This window comes from Myxocyprinus asiaticus, chromosome 12, assembly GCF_019703515.2.
Source record: "Myxocyprinus asiaticus isolate MX2 ecotype Aquarium Trade chromosome 12, UBuf_Myxa_2, whole genome shotgun sequence".
Taxonomy (NCBI): Eukaryota; Metazoa; Chordata; class Actinopteri; order Cypriniformes; family Catostomidae; genus Myxocyprinus; species Myxocyprinus asiaticus.
The window spans coordinates 39320085-39339876 of NC_059355.1; the positions used below are offsets into that span (position 1 = coordinate 39320085).

Below are 19792 nucleotides of genomic sequence, written 5' to 3' on the forward strand. Positions count from 1 at the left end.
ATTATCGAATGGTTAAGTAACATTGTTTTCAGTGTCTAGACTCACATAAAACACATATCTTCAACATCACATTATCTGTATTATCTAATAATGGTGCATGCTCTTTGCTTTCCATGAATTAAATACAGATAATTGGTTATAGTGTCATGAGATGCTAGTAGCAGAAGACAAACCAATAGTAAGATTCTCTCAGACAAAGAAATAGAGACATATGTTAAAACTTGTGGGTGGAGCCATAATGTCCCATTGAAGGGCTACTGAATGGTAAAAAAGCAAACAAAAATGGGATGAACAATGTTACAGAGGCCTGATATCCCTCTTTAATATTGTTATAGGAAATTTTTTGGGTTTATGAATCTCCTAAGCTAATTGCGATAGAGTTTTGTGAATGCTTGATATTAGCAAGAGGCCCAACATTTGGCTGATTAAAACCTAGCTGATGATTGTAGGCTAAATGTTCCAGGGGAGACTAGTTAATTGTCCACATTACCCATAATCATAACTTTTGGTCTTGGGTTTTTCATGATTTGACACATTAAACCAACATGTGACTGGTACATGGCCACCAACTTTGCCATTAAATACCAATAAAACAAACCATTTTACTAAGACAAATTATCAAAAATGCCTACGACAGTTTAGTATTCCAGGAATTCAAATGGTTAATTTAATAGTTACTTTGATAAATAATTTGTAATTGAGGACTTGGTGACAATACTGAAGACAGAAAAAGAGGAAACTTTAATCTTATTTTCAGAATTGCCTTCCTTGACCCTATCAGTATTTGGTACTGGAGATATTTGCTGTCTGAAAGACAGATTGACAGAATAATTATGATAGAAATTCAGAATAATCACACGACTGGGAAATCATTGTATAAAAAAATATCTGAACAAAAGTGTTTTATTTTTGTTTGCGCTGTAAATATGCAACATATATTGCATGTGTAAATTACAACAAAATCAAGTGATTAACAGATTCTAGCCAATTAAAAAAGAAGAATCTGAGTAATTAAAAAAGCATTTCTCTACTACCTAATTATTAAACATTCACATTTCTATTGCTGGTTTACAGTCCTTTTATCTGCAAAGTTAACGTCTAAATCAAAAATGACTTTGAGAAAATCCAAAATGTTCAAATTATAGTTGATACAACATTACAGAACAATTGCTAACGTTATTCAATAGACAGTGTATCAAGTCTAAACTCACCTTGTCAGCTTACACTGGAGTCCAAGGACAAATGTGTTAATATATTTCAGTGCACAACAGTTAAACTGTTTTATGAAAGAGAGAAAGAAACAATGCATTCTCTATGAATACTGCCAAAGACATATCAATATCAGATCAGATACAGTGCTAGAGCATCAATTGACCCAAAGTTCAAATCCTTGACATTATCTATGCTGTGCTATTAAAATATAATGAACAAAATATGCACAGCTACTCATATGTCTCAGAAGCTAAACAAAAGCTGCCAGATTGAAAGTCAAAGAAGAGGAAAAGACATTACACTCTACTAAAAAGTCAGAGATATCAAACTGAATAGTCGCTTGCTATAAGCAAAGCAGAAAAAGAAGATCAGTTTTTTTACGCACAAATAAGCAGTGGCGTGTCTTTGTGCTCTGACGACAAAAAAGTCTGGTAAGCTTCACCACATGTAATAACTTCTTGTTGTGTCAACCTGGGTGGGCTTAGTTTCTGAAGAGCCCTCTTTGTCCTTTTCGCTGTCTGCCTCCCATAGATTAATAAGGGGAGGATACAGTTCATTAAGGGGGATGGAGGAGGTTTTCTGCATGTATTTCTTCAAGGAGTGATGATAGTTCTTCCGCTTCCATCTCTTGGCAATGTATACTATGATGGAGCCCAGGCTGATGATGGCCAAAATTGTGCCCATGACAGCTGCAAGAGCCGTATTGGTGCCTTGTTCCGAGATCTCCACGGTAAATGTGGCGTGATTGGTCGTGGCATTGACGCAAGACTTTTGGGTTTGCTGGTGGATGTTAGAGACCGAGAGACAAACCTCATACTCAGTGGCTGGCTGAAGGTGTGTGAGGTTATACTCGTGAACATCTACAGGCACCTTAGCAGTATACGTGATGTGAGGGTTGTCAATTTTCATGGTCGCGGATGACCACTTGAGGTTGGATGTCATGACGTTGGAGTTTACCTTCCAGGACACTAATATTGAGTGGGACTCAGTGTGCTTCACATATATCTTCATAAGCTGCGTGCTATCCAGAAGAGTCCCATTGACTCGAACGGCAGTTACACGAGTGTCAGCTCCCTCAGTGTTCTGGGCCACACAGGTGTAGTGGCCAGAGTCGTCTACCTGAATATGCGATATGCGGAGAGTTCCTGCACTGTTGAGTTGGTATTTATCCGACATGGTATCTATCATTACCTTGTTACCTGATGGTGTAACCCAATATATTTCTGGCTCAGGTTCAGACATTGCACGACAATTAAGGTCTACCGTCATCCCAATATCTAGGTTGAGGTAATTGGGGAATGTGTCGTGAGAGATCATGGGCAAGCATTGGCCCGAAAATTCACGAGAAAGCACCTCTCTCACACGCTGACCTCGAACCTCTGGTGGCATTGCACAAAACATGGAAAGAGGCTCCATAAATCGAATGGTGGTCTTGTTGGAGCTCATCCACTGAATAACACAGTCGCACCGCAGTGGGTTGCTGTGGATACTGATCTCCCTCAGGTTGGGCAGAGACTCCGTCGTCGCCTGGTAGAGGGAGTTTAGAGCATTGTTATTGAGCATAAGACTCTCTAGGGACGGCAAGTCACGGAATGCCAAACGGCTCACGTAGGAAAACTTGGGGTTGTTTGTGGCTTCAAGTTTGGTCAACTCTGGGAGGTTATCCAGGGCAAAGTGATCAATAGACACAAGTTCTCCCATGTTGTTGATGCCAAGTTCTTTCAGCCTTAGCATGTTCTTAAAGTCTCCCTCCTGAATTGTATGTATGGGATTCTTGTTCAAATCCAGAAATTTCAGGTTCTGAAGTTTCTGCAGAGCAGTCTGTGGCACCCTAACAAGTTTGTTGTCATAGAAAGAGAGACTCTCCAGTGTGTCTAGTCCAACAAATGCATTGCCTGGAATATCTGTGAGCTCCATGCCTGCGAGTACCAGGCTTCTTAAGTTAGTAAGAGGTTTGAAGTTCAAATCCAGGATGCCAATCACAGGATTTTCCCCAATCATTAGGATCTCAAGGTTGGGGGTTGATTCAAACCAACGACTGTCAATTGCCTTGAGTCTGTTGGAGTTCAGGTGGAGCCTAAGCAGATTACGCAAACCAGCAAAGGCATTGGGTGCAATGGAGCTGATCTGATTGTGATTAATGTACAGCTCTTGTAGATTGGTGAGGTCTTGCAAACTAAAGTCAGGCATCTCGACTATTTGGTTCTCCTCCAGGTGAAGCGTAGTGAGTTGTGACATGTTGGTCAGGCCAATATCACGGATGTTGCTGAAGTTGTTCTGGGACAGGTCCAGTTCTGTGAGATTCAGAAGTTGCTCTAGCTCCTCACTAGTTCTGGCAATGTAGTTGCTTTGCAGAAGCAACACCTGTGTGTCAGAGGACAGGTTTCCAGGGATGCGGGTAAGATGAAGGTCATTGCAATCAACAGTAGTTGCTTCTCTGTAGGTGGACTGGGGTGTGAACCAAGGCCGGATCTCGCATACACAAAGCTGAGGACATTCTGTAGTCTGAACAGACGAGAGACCAAGTAAAGCCAGAAATAGGGAGAAACAAATCTGGCCCTTCACAACAAAAAAGAAATTCCCTCTTGCCATTCTTACAGCAATTGTTTAACCTCTCTTAAGGTCTCAGCTGGAATTCCTATAGCGACAAAAAGACTGAGATGGCAAAGTTATATTCTCATTCAATAGAAGTGTTGCAGAATAGCCCTTTTATCCCTCTGAAAGCTTGAAGAGCTGAATCAAAAAGCTTCTGAAAGATTTAAAAGGATGCAGTTCCTGTGGGCTCATATAGGTCTGAAACTTCCGCACAGTTTGAACCCGAGACTGGAGAGTTGGCCTAAAACAACAAAACACAAACAAAGAGAAGATGTGACAACAATGAATGGCAAAATTCCATAAGATGAAAAGTTATATTATATGAGCATACACTATGTAAAAAAAAAAGACTTTTAGGAGGTTTTGAGATAAAAGTAGAAATTAAGGATTCAATGTAAACAATACACGAATAAAGCAAAGATCACAAAGTACAACAGGGCATACTAAACTTACTGTATTATTTTACTACAATTTCAAATCTTCAACAGTTAAAAATGAGTCTATAATAGATTATAATAAATTATTTTTCATAAAAAGGCTAAATCAGCTTATTATTATATAGTAGCAAAATATAACATTTCTCAGAAGTGGGTAAGCTTATAAAGAGATTAAATTCAATTAAAGGCTCTCACCTATCCAACAGGCTCAAAAACATATGATCATCATTAGAGACATCATATAATTTTGAAAATACAGCAACATTTTTACAAATTTACATACATTGTTTATTTATATTTTTATATTAAACTTGACATTGATCACAATGTGACAGAGTCCAGTTACAAACACCTGTTTTAAAGGGATTCTTCCCCGAATGAAAGGTTTGTCATTGTTTACTCACCCTCATTTTGTTAAACCTTTATGACTTTTTTTCTTTCATGGAACACAGAAGGGGATGTTAGGTAGAATGTTAGCTCCAGTCACCACTCACTTTCATTGCATCTTTTTTCCATACAATGAAAATGAATGGTGGCTGTAACATTCTAACATTCTGCCAAACACCTCCTTTTAGGATCACAGAATTTTCATTTTCGGATGAACTATTCCCTTAAGTTTACTTAAGCATATATGTTATGTTAGCTCTCCATTTTTTAAAGTAATTATTAGATTTTATTTTCTCTAAATACTGCATATGCAACAAACCAGGATAAAAAAAAATAAGGACAATGTGTGTTTATGTGTTGTGTTTGCATTAATATGACTTCCTTGAAGGGTAGATCAAAGAGGAAAGAAAGGGTGACAGAAAAGGAAAGAAATATTAGTTATCAGTTGATCAAACAATTGTTATTGCAAATGCAGACAGAAACTAGGTAATGAGTATCAGTGGCGTGCCATGCATTTAGAGTCTAAGCCTTCAGTGTGATTCATGCCATTAAGAAAACACAGTTTCACAATGAATAAGACACCCTATGCTAACTAATAAATGGTAACATTTTAAAAACACGTCCACGCACGAAAGCCAAAACTTGAAACGACACTTAATGTTCAAGCAAGCCAAATTTTAACTGCAGCATGACTGTTTTGTGAAATGAACGTCTCCTGAACAGATATTCAAAAATCATAATTTTTCATATGAATCTACCAAGGAGGTCTATAATACCTGGAAAAATCCATCCAATAATATTTGCGATTTAAATGTTGCTTGCAATAAATTTCATTTAGTCAGGGTACACGGTTATGTTGCATTCCATTCAAGTTGGATGTGGGATATTCCTACCTGATATCTCCGACCATAAATGCATTCCATTCCCCAATATTTGGAAGATGACGTTTAAGGAAACAAAACTGCAATGCTCCCGTTAGCTCAGCAGGTTTTTGACTCTCATTAGAGATGTCTCCTAGCAACCCAACTGATAAACAATGCTGCAGCACTAGCATTTGTGCTTCAGGTGTACGATTATCAAAAGAGATTATAATGGTTTATCCACCTGTTTCTGCAGGTTAGTTAAACACGCTTTAATATCATATAATGTGGAAACGAACTCATTTATCGATATTACTTAATAAAGTGAATGTTTATTACTTACTTTGTATATCTCCCTGAGTGTTGACATGTTTGTGTGACATCATGCCCCTGCATCTCGGCGAAATTGGAGTTGAGAATGTCTGCACGAGCCTACAAGTTGTAATTCTGACTTAAAGATGCATTCCATTGCACTTTTCCTAGTAGGAAGTAGGAACGTAGCACTACTTTTCAAAACTTGATCTGACACTGAATTCTCAAACTGCCTAATTTACACTTAGTAAACTCCTGATGTTGCTATAACAATGCAAAAAGCACTTACCAATTTACTTGAAGTGAAAATCAGTCCTCCTTTCCTGTTTAATAAATTAATCAAATCGCACGATCAAGCAGAACATCATGTCTTTAAATCTATAAGGATCTCTTTCTCAATGGCGATACCAGCAGTGATGACAGCCGACTGGTCAGACAGCTTGATCTTATGCTTTTCACTCTTGAATCACGTACATCACTTAAAGCGTGATTGCGTCACTCAAGGCCAGCTAGAAGGCCTCGAGCGGGACATATCCTAAAGATCACACCCACCAAGAACAAATAAATCAATCTGATTGGCTGATGAATCTGACAATCTGACTTTAGTTGCCCATTTTTTTGCACTGTTGAGGGATTCTGTAGAAATTCTGAAGGCATGAGGGGGTGGAGCTCAAACTCACGCGCTGCTTCGGGCATGTGATTTGTGAAACAGTTGTCACGCTTCGCTTGTAAGCGTCAAGGAATAAATTCTGACTGGATAAACTTTTTGTTTTTCTCTATTTATTTGTAGATTAATTAAGAGTGGAAGGGGATTAAAAATACATAAGCAAAAAGGTGATTGAGAATGAAAGGATGAAAAATATTTATTTGGCATGTTAGGCCAGCAGAGAAGGCTTTGCTGGCACTGAGAATTTGCCACTGATGAGTATAGTGCAGGGCTCTGCAATTATTTTACACATTTCATTCATAATCTTTTCTGTCAAGATGTCAAACAGTATTAGCTCTCTTTGTTGCATTTATGTAGTTTATGATATTGCTTATTACTGCTGGGATCTCTATATTTAGCTGTAAAGCCCTATTTAATTCTGTTTATTGAAGTAGGATTTTAGTGTTGTCCTAGATTGCTGAGGCTAATTTAACTAATTTTGAGGTTTGGAAGGAAAATACCAGGCAAGTAAAGCATCCTATCTCAAGCAAAATGCACATCAATGTGGCACATCAAGGTGTTATAGTGTCTTTGACAGAGCAGTGAACTGGGCATCTGCTGTCCCATATGGTGCTAATGCTGACTCAATAACACAAACAGCAAGCCAGGGGGATTTAGTCCAGGCCGAATACCACCTACTGTACATTAGAGAACAAATACTCCTCCACTGAAGTTGTTCTCTGTTTTTTTAACTGTTATAATTAAATATACATACACACACACACACAGTTGTGCTCAAACGTTTGCATACCCTGGCAGAAATTATGAAATTTTGGCATTGATTTTGACAATATGACTGATCATGCAAAAAAAAACAAAAAAAAAAAAAAAAAAAACTGTCTTTTAATTAAGGATAGCGATCGTATGAAGCCATTTATTATCACATAGTTGTTTGGCTCCTTTTTAAATTATAATGATAACAGAAATCACCCAAATGGCCCTGATCAAAAGTTTACATACCCTTGAATGTTTGGCCTTGTTACAGACACACAAGGTGACACACACAGGTTTAAATGGCAATTAAAGGTTAATTTCCCACACCTGTGGCTTTTTAAATTGCAATTAGTGTCTGTGTATAAATAGTCAATGAGTTTGTTAGCTCTCATGTGGATGCACTGAGCAGGCTAGATACTGAGCCATGGGGAGCAGAAAAGAACTATCAAAAGACATGCGTAACAAGGTAATGGAACATTATAAAGATGGAAAAGGACAAAGATATCCAAAGCCTTGAAAATGCCAGTCACTACTGTTCAATCACTTATTAAGAAGTGGAAAATTTGGGGATCTCTTGATACCAAGCCAAGGTCAGGTAGACCAAGAAAGATTTCAGCCACAACTGCCAGGAGAATTGTTGGGGATACAAAGAAAAACCCACAGGTAACCTCAGGAGAAATACAGGCTGCTCTAGAAAAAGATGGTGTGGTTGTTTCAAGGAGCACAATACAACGATTCTTGAACAAAAATGAGCTGCATGGTCGAGTTGCCAGAAAGAAGCCTTTACGGCGCCAATGCCACACAAAAGCCTGGTTACAATATACCTGACAACACCTTGACACGCCTCACAGCTTCTGTCACACTGTAATTTGGAGTGACGAGACAAAAATAGAGCTTTATGGTCACAACCATAAGTGCTATGTTTGGAGAGGGGTTAACAAGGCCTATAGTGAAAAGAATATCCCCCTTATAGATCCCCACTGTGAAGCATGGTGGTGGCTCACTGATGTTTTGTGGGTGTGTGAGCTCTAAAGTAACGGGAAATCTGTGAAAATTGATGGCAGGATGAATGCAGCATGTTATCAGAAAATACTGGCAGACAATTTGCATTCTTCTGCATGAAAGCTGCGCATGGGACACTCTTGGACTTTCCAGCACGACAATGACCCTAAGCACAAGGCCAAGTTGACCCTCCAGTGGTTACAGCAGAAAAAGGTGAAGGTTCTGGAGTGGCCATCACAGTCTCCTGACCTTAATATCATCGAGCCACTCTGGGGAGATCTCAAACATGCAGTTCATGCAAGACGACCAAAGACTTTGCATGACCTGGAGGCATTTTGCCAAGACGAATGGGCAGCTATACCACCTGCAAGAATTTGGTGCCTCATAGACAACTATTACAAAAGACTGCATGCTGTCATTGACGCTAAAGGGGGCAATACACAGTATTAAGAACTAAGGGTATGCAGACTTTTGAACAGGGGTTTTTTTCTTTGTTGCCATGTTTTGTTTTATGATTGTGCCATTCTGTTAAAACCTACAGTTGAATATGAATCCCATAAGAAATAAATGTGTTTTGCCTGCTCACTTATGTTTTCTTTCAAAATGGTATATATATATTACCAATTCTGCAAGGTTATGCAAACTTTTGAGCACAAATATACTTTATACATACTTATATTTCTACACACTCTCACAGAGAAATCGTAAGGATTCGTATGAGTTGGCTAAATCATATGAAATTGTACGAGATGGGTCGTACGACTTTGTGCGAGTTTTCCAATCAGGCGACTCTCTCTCTCTCTCTCTCTCTCTCCCCCCTTCTAAAACACAACAATTACTTTCTTCCATCATACATAACATACTCTTTCTGCTTCAAATTATGCTTTGGAACACTACTCTATGGTTAGGTTTAGATATGGGGTTTGGGTAAAGGCATAAAATTAAGAACCATGTTCACAACATCTGATACGTGTAACTTTCGCTTACTTCCGCATTAAACATTCAGGGATTTGCACATCAACAAAACGTACAAATTCATAAAAACAACCTTGTATGATTTCATATGAACTAGCCACCTCGTACAAATTTGTACGAATTTTCATGAGATCAGGTTGATATATACAGTATATACTATAGACCAACTGTTATTTAAAGTTTATTTAAACAGGTTATTTTTTTCAATGTTAAAATAAGTTCTCCTATCCCAGCTTAATATGAAGAGTCAACCAGAGGTAAGCCATTCGTAGGCTGATTTCCGCAAAAAGTGTAGTACTGTGGCGGTATCAAAACATTGCTCTGTTTGTTGAACATCCCGAGCAGCCTGACACTGTAGCACTGGCTCAACCAATGGTGTGAATTTGGGGTGGGACTATGTTTATTCGACCAGTAGAAGATGGGGGGAGTGTCTTGGGAAACCTGTTTTAAAACAATCACTATTTTTTTGCACTTCTATTTGGTGACGCTAGTGCACAGAAATTACACATCATACCATAAACTTTTGCTAATTATTTTACCAGTCCAGTTTACATGAGGCAACAATATGCTAAGTTTGTTCACTTCAGAGCTGTGGTGTCTCATGTATTTTTATCCTCCAACAAAAAGCTTGGACAGTAAAGGGCAATTGAAGTCTCATAATCCCAAGCAAATCAATGGAGAAAACATGGTACATCTGGTGAAAATGAGTCCTTTAATGTGAAAGTGGAAATCAATAAGAGGCCTGATCTTACCCCTGTGGCTGAATGAGCATCAGGGCAATTTAGAATGAGAGCTGACTGTAAGTGCCACAATCAGCAATTCTCATAAAAGAGTGCAGTACACAGATGGGACCTGGCCTGTGCTATCCGTGTTATCAGCCCCATCCTTTAAGTGTTCTGTAATGCAATACAGAATGACATCTCACACTGAAAATGCCCTGCTAAATAAGTGGAAGACAAATTAACTAAATGCTTTAACGGGTGACTCTTGCAATTCACTCTACTAACACTGCAAAGATCAATGAGTAAAAGCATTTCATTCAGTGGGTTTGACTTTGACAAGAAAAAAAATATAAGTTACATTGTATGTAGGTTGTAATGCAGTTCATCAAATACACATTTTTAGTGAAGTACCTTAAAAGTGCACACGTCATTTTTTTAATGTCATCTTGGACTTACACTGACACCTAATGGCGTGGATGCAGCATCATTCAAATGTAATAGTTTTCGGTTACTGACGCCATTGTAGAAATTCACAATACTCAAGTCAGCCATGATTAATATAAATCCATAAGTGAAAGTGTCCAAGAACAGGGCTGTTACTGAGATTAAGCGAGTAGTATTTGTCTGGTCATGTGATTCTAACATGGCAGCCCCCATAGGCAGACCCTCTCCATGTAGATTTAAACAGCTTTTATAAGATTACTGATATGAGTGGAGTGTTTATCACATGCGAGTGCTCATGATTTATACATATGTTTCAAAATGTCAATTCATTTCTTTAGGAGTAAAACTATTTAAATGAGGAAAAAAATTACTGAGTGCACCTTTAATCAGGCAAGTAAAATGAAAGGTTAAACTTATATGTACAAATGTAAATCTGAATGAAATTTCTGCACCACTAACATCCCCAAACGAAACTGCAAAAATTATTGTTTTCAAACATGTTTTCCGAACACTCCCCATGTTTTCCATTGGTTGGCCAAACATACCCTAAAACACACGCCATTGGTTGAACCAATGCTATTAGGTCTAGCTGGTCGAACTCCTCAAAAATACAGCAATGTTTTTAAAGCTTTTAGATAGTGTTTCAGGTAAAATCAACCTACGTTCAAAATAATATTTGTAAGATTTACACATTTCATAACAAAATTCCATCAAACTGAATTAAGTAATCTTCAGTTATAAAATAAAATTTAAAAACCTAAATATTTAAAGTTTTATTAATTTAGTTAAACATTACACAATTCAATCTGATGGAGTTTTGTTATGATATTTAAATGCGTAAATCTTCAAAATAGGCTAAATAGGCACTTTTCTGAGTGTACAAATGGCTTACTAGTTGACAGCAACAAATGAAAAATAGAGACTAAAATGTTTATCATTCTGAACACTCAATTATTTCAGCCAATTTTTCAGATTTATGCATTTCAACTGTATGACTAATTTATAACAAACTGAAATGAAGTAATCTTTCAATTATGCACATATTATGAAATCTTAATGTTAAGTATTTAATTAAATTTAATGAGGAGTATGAACTTTTAAAACTTAGGATTTTAGTTTACTAAGTTTTAAACAATACAGTAAAGCAACCGCATTGCTTTAGGATTCATTGAACTAATTTTATACTTGGCAAAATTATATTTAAATACATTTAAATTAAACCATTTGTTTAAATCTTATTTTCCAGGTATATTTTTTACTGTAGTAACAACAAATTTTTAATAGAACATTATATGTCTTAAGAAGTTTCTTTAATATAATTGCACTGTATCTCGCTATTTGTTTACATGTTTAACTACGTTACAATATTTCCTATTGTTTAATATCAGTAAACAATGGGTCGAATTTTCCCCTCATCCTCTTTTGTTCTGCTATTCTCACATGAAATACGTTTCATTTTTACCAGTATTGAGGTCAATCTCAGATTCAGCTCTTAATAGCAGTATTAACTAAAGTGGAGGCCAAACCCTTTCCAGTAAGTAGGATAAAGTAATCCAGAGATCACAATTTCATTTAAGACTGTATATTCTCAGTGAAAGCTTAAAATTAAGCCCCAATCTCAAATATTTTTAGATTAAGGCCTAGCTTTTTGGCTTCACCTCAGTTTCATTAAGTCTGTTTGAGGTTTTATTTATCTTTTTGCTGACTTAAATCCAAACTAGTAACCAAACAAAACTAATGTTGATGCATAGTATTTCAGAGGTGAAATAAGCCTTTAGTAAATAGTAAAAGTCCAGGGGCTTTAAATGTTTCTCTTTAAAGTCTGGCCTTGATATTCTTGGTAAATTATGATATTGGTTATTAGAATATGATGTTTGATGGTTCAAAAAAGAAAAACCCCTCTTTACCTTTATTTTTGATACTAGGCAAAAATTATGAAGGGAAGGATAGTGATATAACAAAAACAGTTATTTCTCAAAGTATTATTTGCCTAAGGGCTGCACACCCTGAAGGTCCTTATATATTCTCACTCTTTATGGCTAAACAGGAACTGAGGCAATCAGCTCCAAATTTGTGGGCAAATTAATGGCCATTTAAAACATTCAAACCTCATTAGCTGGACTTCTGCATTCAGCCTGCTTCCTGTTGTACAGCCTGTCATCCCTAACTTCCCCTTGTCTTCTATAACAAATGACAGCTGTGAAATTCAATGGGAGCCATTTGAAACACCTGCCATTTCAGATCACCAACAGATGCAGATCTGTTCTCTGCAGAGAGTGAGGACTTCTGTTTTGAAGGCATGTCTGATCTGTGGGTCACTGTTCTGCCAGTTTCTGACAAGTAGGGCTACAACTAACGATTATTTTGATAATCGACTAATCTTACAATTATTAGAACGATTATTCGACTATTTGGCGATTATTGTAACGATTAGTCATTAGCTCTTAACCGACTACTCAGCTTGTGCCCGACTTAAAAGGTTGTATTATACGTGCTTGCTAACAATAAAGAACAAAATCATCTTTTAAAAGTATATCTAGATGACATTCACTGAATGAAAGTAAAAATACTTTATTTGCAGTACATGTTTTTACTGAATTAAACAATCCTATTGTTAAAGTGTTTGTCTCATTTTCCATTTAAAATTGTCTAAAAATTCTTAAAACAAGATAAATATATGTTGCTTCTCAAGTAAATTTAAACTTGCTTCAAGAGAATGTATCTTAAATATAAGTGTATTTTTTCACTTGGTTATACTTCTGCTAGTGCAGTAAAGACAAAATACACTTATATTCAAGATCTATCCTCTAAAAGTAAGTCTTAATATCTTATATGCTGCTTCTCAAGTGAATGCATTTTTTAATGGATTTTCAGATATTTTTTAATATTTGTATTTTTATATTATATTCAACATTCTCAGAAAAAAATGTTTTCTTCTGCAGTATAGCTTCTAAAGTTAATGTACGTTGTTTTAAAGGAGTTTTAGATATTTATATTGGAAAACAAGCCAAAACAAAAACAAATCAATAACGTATTTTGTTGCAGTGTATAATGGGGTGAAGACTCTCACCTTTTTGTTCACTTCAATCCATCTTTAATTGACAAAAAAAAAAAAACAAGCTCTCTCTTATTAATAAAGCTGCCTATTGCAAATTTCTTCACGATAATAAACACACAATAACACATATATTACGATTCAATAAGTCACGAGCCATCACGTTATAATCTAGCTGCAGCAAGCGCGATTGAGGGGGACGAGCGTCCCCACAACACTGTGCCTCAGCCGGGTGCAGTTTCAATCTCCCCCCTCCTTAGATAGGGATATTCATGCAACTCATAAGAGGCGCTGACCACACAGAGAAATGACAGTTTCGGAGTTTGTAGTCATTTACATGACCAGCTTCCTTATTATTTGAACTTTAATAAAGCTATAACGCATTAAATATAACTGCGTAACGATGTAACGCTGGGGTGTTTCCTTTAAAGACGCTCGACACACAAGTTTTGCTTCAGCGGAGCAGCAGCTCTGGCTCCACTTATTCCACAATGAGGGTGCTTCTGTTTTTACTTATTTAGTATTTTTGTATTATTCCCTCATACTTTGCAATCTACATCACCTGAAGCTGGTTGGAAAGTTTGGAGTGCATCTGTGAGCTGTTTTCTTCCTCTCCTCAGTCAGGTGCTGACTGCAGTGCTGCTCTCGCATGCCATCATTAGAGTTTAATGTGATCTCATGTTACTGGAATGAGATCAAACGACTATCCAACAACGAAAAGTTGAAAAATGTTTTATTGTCGACATTGTCGATAACTCCGACTAATCGTTTCAGCCCTACTGACAAGGTGTTCTCTCAAGTTTAAAGAGAATCTAAACTCTAAGTGTTACTGTTAATTACATTTTCAGAATGAAAATTCAAGAGAGTGCACAATTATATGCACAATCCCTACAGAGATTTATACAATGCAGACCTAAAACAACATACCTAAACACTTTAAACACCACAGTAAAGTGCATAATTAAAGGAATATTCGGGGTTCAATACATGTTAAGCCCTATCAACAGGATTTGTGGCATAATGTTGATTACCACAAAAATTAATTGTCCCTCGTTTTCTTAAAAAAAAAAAAAAACAACAACTGGGTGAGGCACTTACAATGAAAGTGAATGGGCCCAATCCTTAAACGTTAAAATACTCATTGTTTAAAAAATAAAGCCACAAGACAATATGTGTTAACATTATGTTAGTGATAAAATCACTTACTAACCCTTTCTGTGTAAAGTTATATCAAGTTTTACAATTTCAATGGCATGACGACATTGAAACTACTATTGTACTGAATTGGAGGTGTACCTGTAGATGTATTTTAAGTCCTACCTTCAAACTCAATGCCTCTTTGCTTAACATCATGGGAAAATCTATTTAAACTTTACAGCTTGAATTATACACAAATTTATGCAAGTGCTTTTATAGAATAATTAGCTTTACACTTCTTCCTTCAAACCCTTCAAAAACTGGACCCATTCACTTTTACTGTAATGCTTCACTGTAACAATGTACTTTTGTGGAAATTAACATTGACACAAATGCTGTCAATTGAGCTAAACTTTTATTAAACCTGGAATATTCCTTTAATCATACAGGAAATCAATATTTTAACCCCATGAAAATCTATATTCTGCTGCAGTCATAGCCTACTATAAATAACACTAATGGTGGGTTTACTTTATACTATGATAAAAATATGGATATTTGGAATGATTAACAAGGTTACAAAACGCCCAGCTACTAATGGACCTACTCAAACACCAAAATGCCTAATTTTATGTAGCGATTAATCAATATACTAAATTTCGTAACAAGCCAAAGATAGAAACAGTTTTTTACTGTAGAAATGAACTAAACAGCCATGTTGATCTTTTTCTTACAGCCTACATGAATTAAAATTTCCCAAAACTACATTTCCTGGAAACAGCAGACCTTATTCACGATAGCGCCATCTTTGATTTTTACTAGGAACGACAATGAGGCTGTGAGGGGTAGACTTACATTCTCTTCAATGGGCTATACTGCAGTTTAAAGTGTTTTGGGGTCGTTTTGTGGACAAACCACTGATAAAATATCTGTCCAAGAACATTCTGTATACAAAGAACTCCAGACAACATGAGTTGTGGAAAATCAGATGTGATCTAGAAGCTTTATACAGCTTCATACCGTTTGTGCCATTGAAGAGATGGTATCTCTCACAGCCTCGTTGTCATTCCCATTAAAATAAGGTCTATTTGCACGCAGTTTGCTGCAAGCATGGGAAACAGGAAATAAATTCTGACTGCACAATACCAAACTCCAAATAAACAAGTGGAAAAACCCTTAAGGCCTTCTAAAATGGCTTAGGCAGGAAACTCCAAAAAATTAACATTTTCTCTAACTCTACAGTCTTTCCTCTACTAATCTCCCCAAAGGACCCACTTCCTGAAAATCGTCACAGAAAAACAGTGAGAAATTAATGGTAATTAATTTCATTCTAGGATCAAGAAGGCTTTATAAAGGGCCAAGAGAGCAGATCCTTTCACATCTAACATTCAAGACCTTCTACGCCTGCCAGCTCTTAATCTGAGGGGTTTTATTAATTGCATGGTGAATCATAGCTCTGCCCAGGGTTGAAATGGGGAAATGCTGTGCTGTACTATAAAGTACTGTTTAAACATTTAAATACATACATATACCTATATACTGTAAATACTCAAGTATACAGTTGAAGTCAGAAGTTTACATAACTTTGTTTTTCATAATTCCTGAAATTTAATTGTAGAAAACATTCCCTGTCTTGGGTCAGTTAGGATCACTACTTTAAGAATGTGAGATGTCAGAATAATAGCAGAGAGAATGATTTATTTTAGCTTTTATTTCTTTCACCACCACAAGATGATACTGCCACCCCCATGCTTCACGGTTTGGATGGTGTTCTTCGGCTTGCAAGCCTCACCCTTTTCTCACCAAACATAACGATGGTCATTATAGCAAAACAGTTCAATTTTTGTTTCATTAGACCAGAGTAGAGTAAATTTCTCTAGAAAGTAAGATCTTTGTCCCCATGTGCACTTGCAAACTGTAGTCTGGCTTTTCTATGGTGTGTTGGAGCACTGGCTTCTTCCTTGCTGAGCAGCCTTTCAGGTTATGTCGACATAGGACATGTTTTACTGTGGCTATAGATACTTGTCTACCTGTTTCCTCCAGAATCTTCACAAAGTCCATTGCTGTTGTTCTGGTATTGATTTGCACTTTTCGCACCAAACTACGTTCATCTCTAGGAGACAGAATGTGTCTCGTTCCTGAGCAGTATGATGGCTGCGTGGTCCTATGGAGTTTATACTTGCATACTATTGTTTGTACAGATGAACATGGTACCTTCAGGCATTTGGAAATTACTTCCAAGTATGAACCAGACTTGTGGGGGTCCACGATTATTTTTATTAACCAGATTATGATTGCAGAATTAGTCAAACAGCTGCCTGGTCTATTCCACTCCTTATCTCCATGACCACTACAAAAGCCAGACAGTTATTCCTTGCCACCATCTAACCACTGCGATTCCAATTTAGAATCAGAATTTACAAGCCCATTTATCAATAAAAAGAATAAAAGGCCTCTTACATTCCTTTAGCCCTTTTATCTTAAATGTCTAACATTATGGTAAAATGCAGTGTAGTTTATAGTTTAGTTTTCCTTTTTCCCAATGCCTTGAGATTGTTATGCAATGAAAAGCACTATATAAAATGGTTATTATTATTGTAGATACACAATTTTATGTATACAATACTCAGATTTATATTTTCTAAACTTAGAAAATGCATTTGCCCCAGGCCTTCCAGAGCTGTAACTACCTGCAGGCTGCACAATCTATTGTCTTCATCTCAATATATGCCCGACATTTTCCTTCTGTTGTTGATATACATGAGAACGCTTCCTCAAATGTCAGAAAACAACTTCTGCAGACGCAACAGCTGCAACAAGGGGTGGCATCCCCAGGGGCAATACAAGCCCCCTCCTCAACCCTCATTATACATCCTTTCTTGTGACTAAAGACACGTCTTCCTGCGTTTATTGTCTTTCCTAGGGAAGTTGTAGCATCTTCTTTGTGAATGAGTATGCAACGAAACATCTGCTAGAGTGTCTGGACATTGAGATGCAAATCACATTTCTGCATTGCTAACCAGACCCAAGCGCACGCGCTAGCGGTAACCTAGCAATACAAGATCAAAGTTTGCTATCGATTGTCGAAACAGTGTAAAATTACTCATGTGGGTCAATATACACTATGCGTCCCTATGAACAAATTAAACAAAGCAAACGGGATATTCAAGTAAGCTAAGGGGCCGTTCACAGCTAAACATAGTTTTTCATCCGCACGTGTTTTCTAATATTATTCTACGCAAACATAAGCTGAATGTTTAAGCGTGTCGCTGATTTTTTTCCCTCAACGTCTCGCGCAGGAGCGCCATATTTTGTATCCACCATTTTCCTGAAAGCGGAAGTGTTCCACGATTCGACTGTTTTCAATTCCCGGTCTCAGTGTTTTTGCTCGCATTGGTGTATATTCTTAGCGGGTAAGGTGATGTTTAAAGAATTACATTTGTAAACATTTTAAAAAACATGTGGTTTTAAAGTGCCCATAGATGGCCAGTTTTTTTTTTTTCTCTTTACAGTGCCTCACTCCAGTACGTTGATGTCATGACTCATGAAGCGATGGTTCGAGGTTAGTTATGTTGATATCATTAACAAATTTGAGTTATGACATCCAACAACTGCTCAAGTTGAGCCTGAAATTAATTTTTACTCCAAATAACACTTCAAATGGAGAACATCAACCATTTTAATCGCTCATTTCGGTAGTTTTTAACATTGTGTCTCGAGACCAGAAACACAAATCAGGCAATTAGAATCATTATGGCGCCGCCCAGTGGTTGCTCAGGAAAGCTGTGGATACACCGTGTTAAGTTAAAAAGAACGTTAACTTTTCAAAACGCGTCTCGAGACATTTGCGTTCTGTAGCGCAAGAACGCGTTCGGTCTTAACGGCCACTTATGCTACACTCGTTGTGGTATTATTTGTCTGGCGTTCTCTTGTCTAATGGATTGTGCGCGCTGATTATAAACAAACCATAAATTGTGTAAAAATCAAACACGTTTTGCCCTTGAACATCGCGAGCGCAACAGCAGATACGTCCTTGCGATTAAATGCAGTAAATGGTGATCATGTATCCAGATGACTGAGAGAGACGCTGCGATTTCTCAAAAGCAAAAGGAACGCAGATTTATATTCATTCAGACTAAAATGATTGCACATTGCTATGTATTCAGTTGCTTTTGGGTTAGTGTATTTTGCTTTGAATGTTTGTTTTAGATGCAGAGATGATCGTGCATAAATGGTTATACAGTATGGATCTACCAAAATACATCTCAACATACCTCTTTGGCTTGCCAGCATCGAATTCTTTCCTTGACTGTTTCATGCACGTCCAGTATCTGAATGCATTATCTATGCCCTTGTGAACAGAAGAAAATCCTTAGACGAAGACCACCACATCGCTCTTAAGTTCCATATTATGAATTGCTCTTCGATTATAACGGCATAAATTCGTTACATCCACTCCGCGAACATTCATGTGCAACCTTCGCCAAGTGCATGGTCAAGTTTGCAGGGAGAGGATCCTTGCACCAGGAATCCGCTGACTGGCTAACATCCGCCGTGTCTCAGTGTTACCGTAGAGCCTATTGAGGAAAATATGATGAAAGCACCTGGCGATGTCCAGGCGAGTCAGCTGATTCCCGTGCATGCGATTGGTTGCTAGCCGGTGGTTGTCACTCGATTCCCAAGCAGAGCACCATCTGTTCAGGGATTGTTGTGATGCGAACAAAGGCGGGCACTGGGGATAACGCGGGGTGTGGAAGCTGAAATGCTAAGGCAATAAGCCGAATGCATGCTCTCTTGTGAGTATATGCATTCCCTCCTCCTCCTCCTCGACGTGGTGATGGAGGACTCCGCATAATGTCCCACTCGCCAAATATTTACAATGAGACAATGTCCCTTTGTTCGGTGGCTCACTTTCTTGAAAGTTATTCTTCCTAATTTATCCACCCTTGTACAATGTCTAGGGTAGAACAGAATTTTCCCAGATAAGTTTCTTCTTAAACATTTATTGCTTAGTGAAAATTTTGCAACAGTGAAATACGATTGTGTGTGGCGGCAGGTTTGTGGTTTACAAGGACTTTTTAGGTTACAAACTAGTAATTACAAGGGTATTATGCTATAAATGTGGTTTGAGGACATTTCTAGTGTTCCCAAAATTTAAAAACTGCTTAAAAAAAAAAAAAAAACCCACACCCACACTAAACGATGTTTTATTGAAAATGTAAAAATGCAGTAAG

The 19792-nt window shown here is 37.4% G+C and overlaps 1 protein-coding gene across 1 annotated transcript; it reads right to left on the minus strand.

Moving 5' to 3' along the window:
* Positions 1-878: 878 nt before the first annotated feature.
* Positions 879-19326, minus strand: LOC127449107 (leucine-rich repeat neuronal protein 1-like). The gene is made up of 2 exons (XM_051712278.1): positions 18833-19326; positions 879-4048 (listed from the first exon to the last, which is right to left on the minus strand). Exon 2 carries the CDS (start codon positions 3802-3804, stop codon positions 1651-1653), a length of 2154 nt encoding a protein of 717 aa, XP_051568238.1. The 5' UTR covers positions 3805-4048; positions 18833-19326; the 3' UTR covers positions 879-1650.
* Positions 19327-19792: the final 466 nt, after the last annotated feature.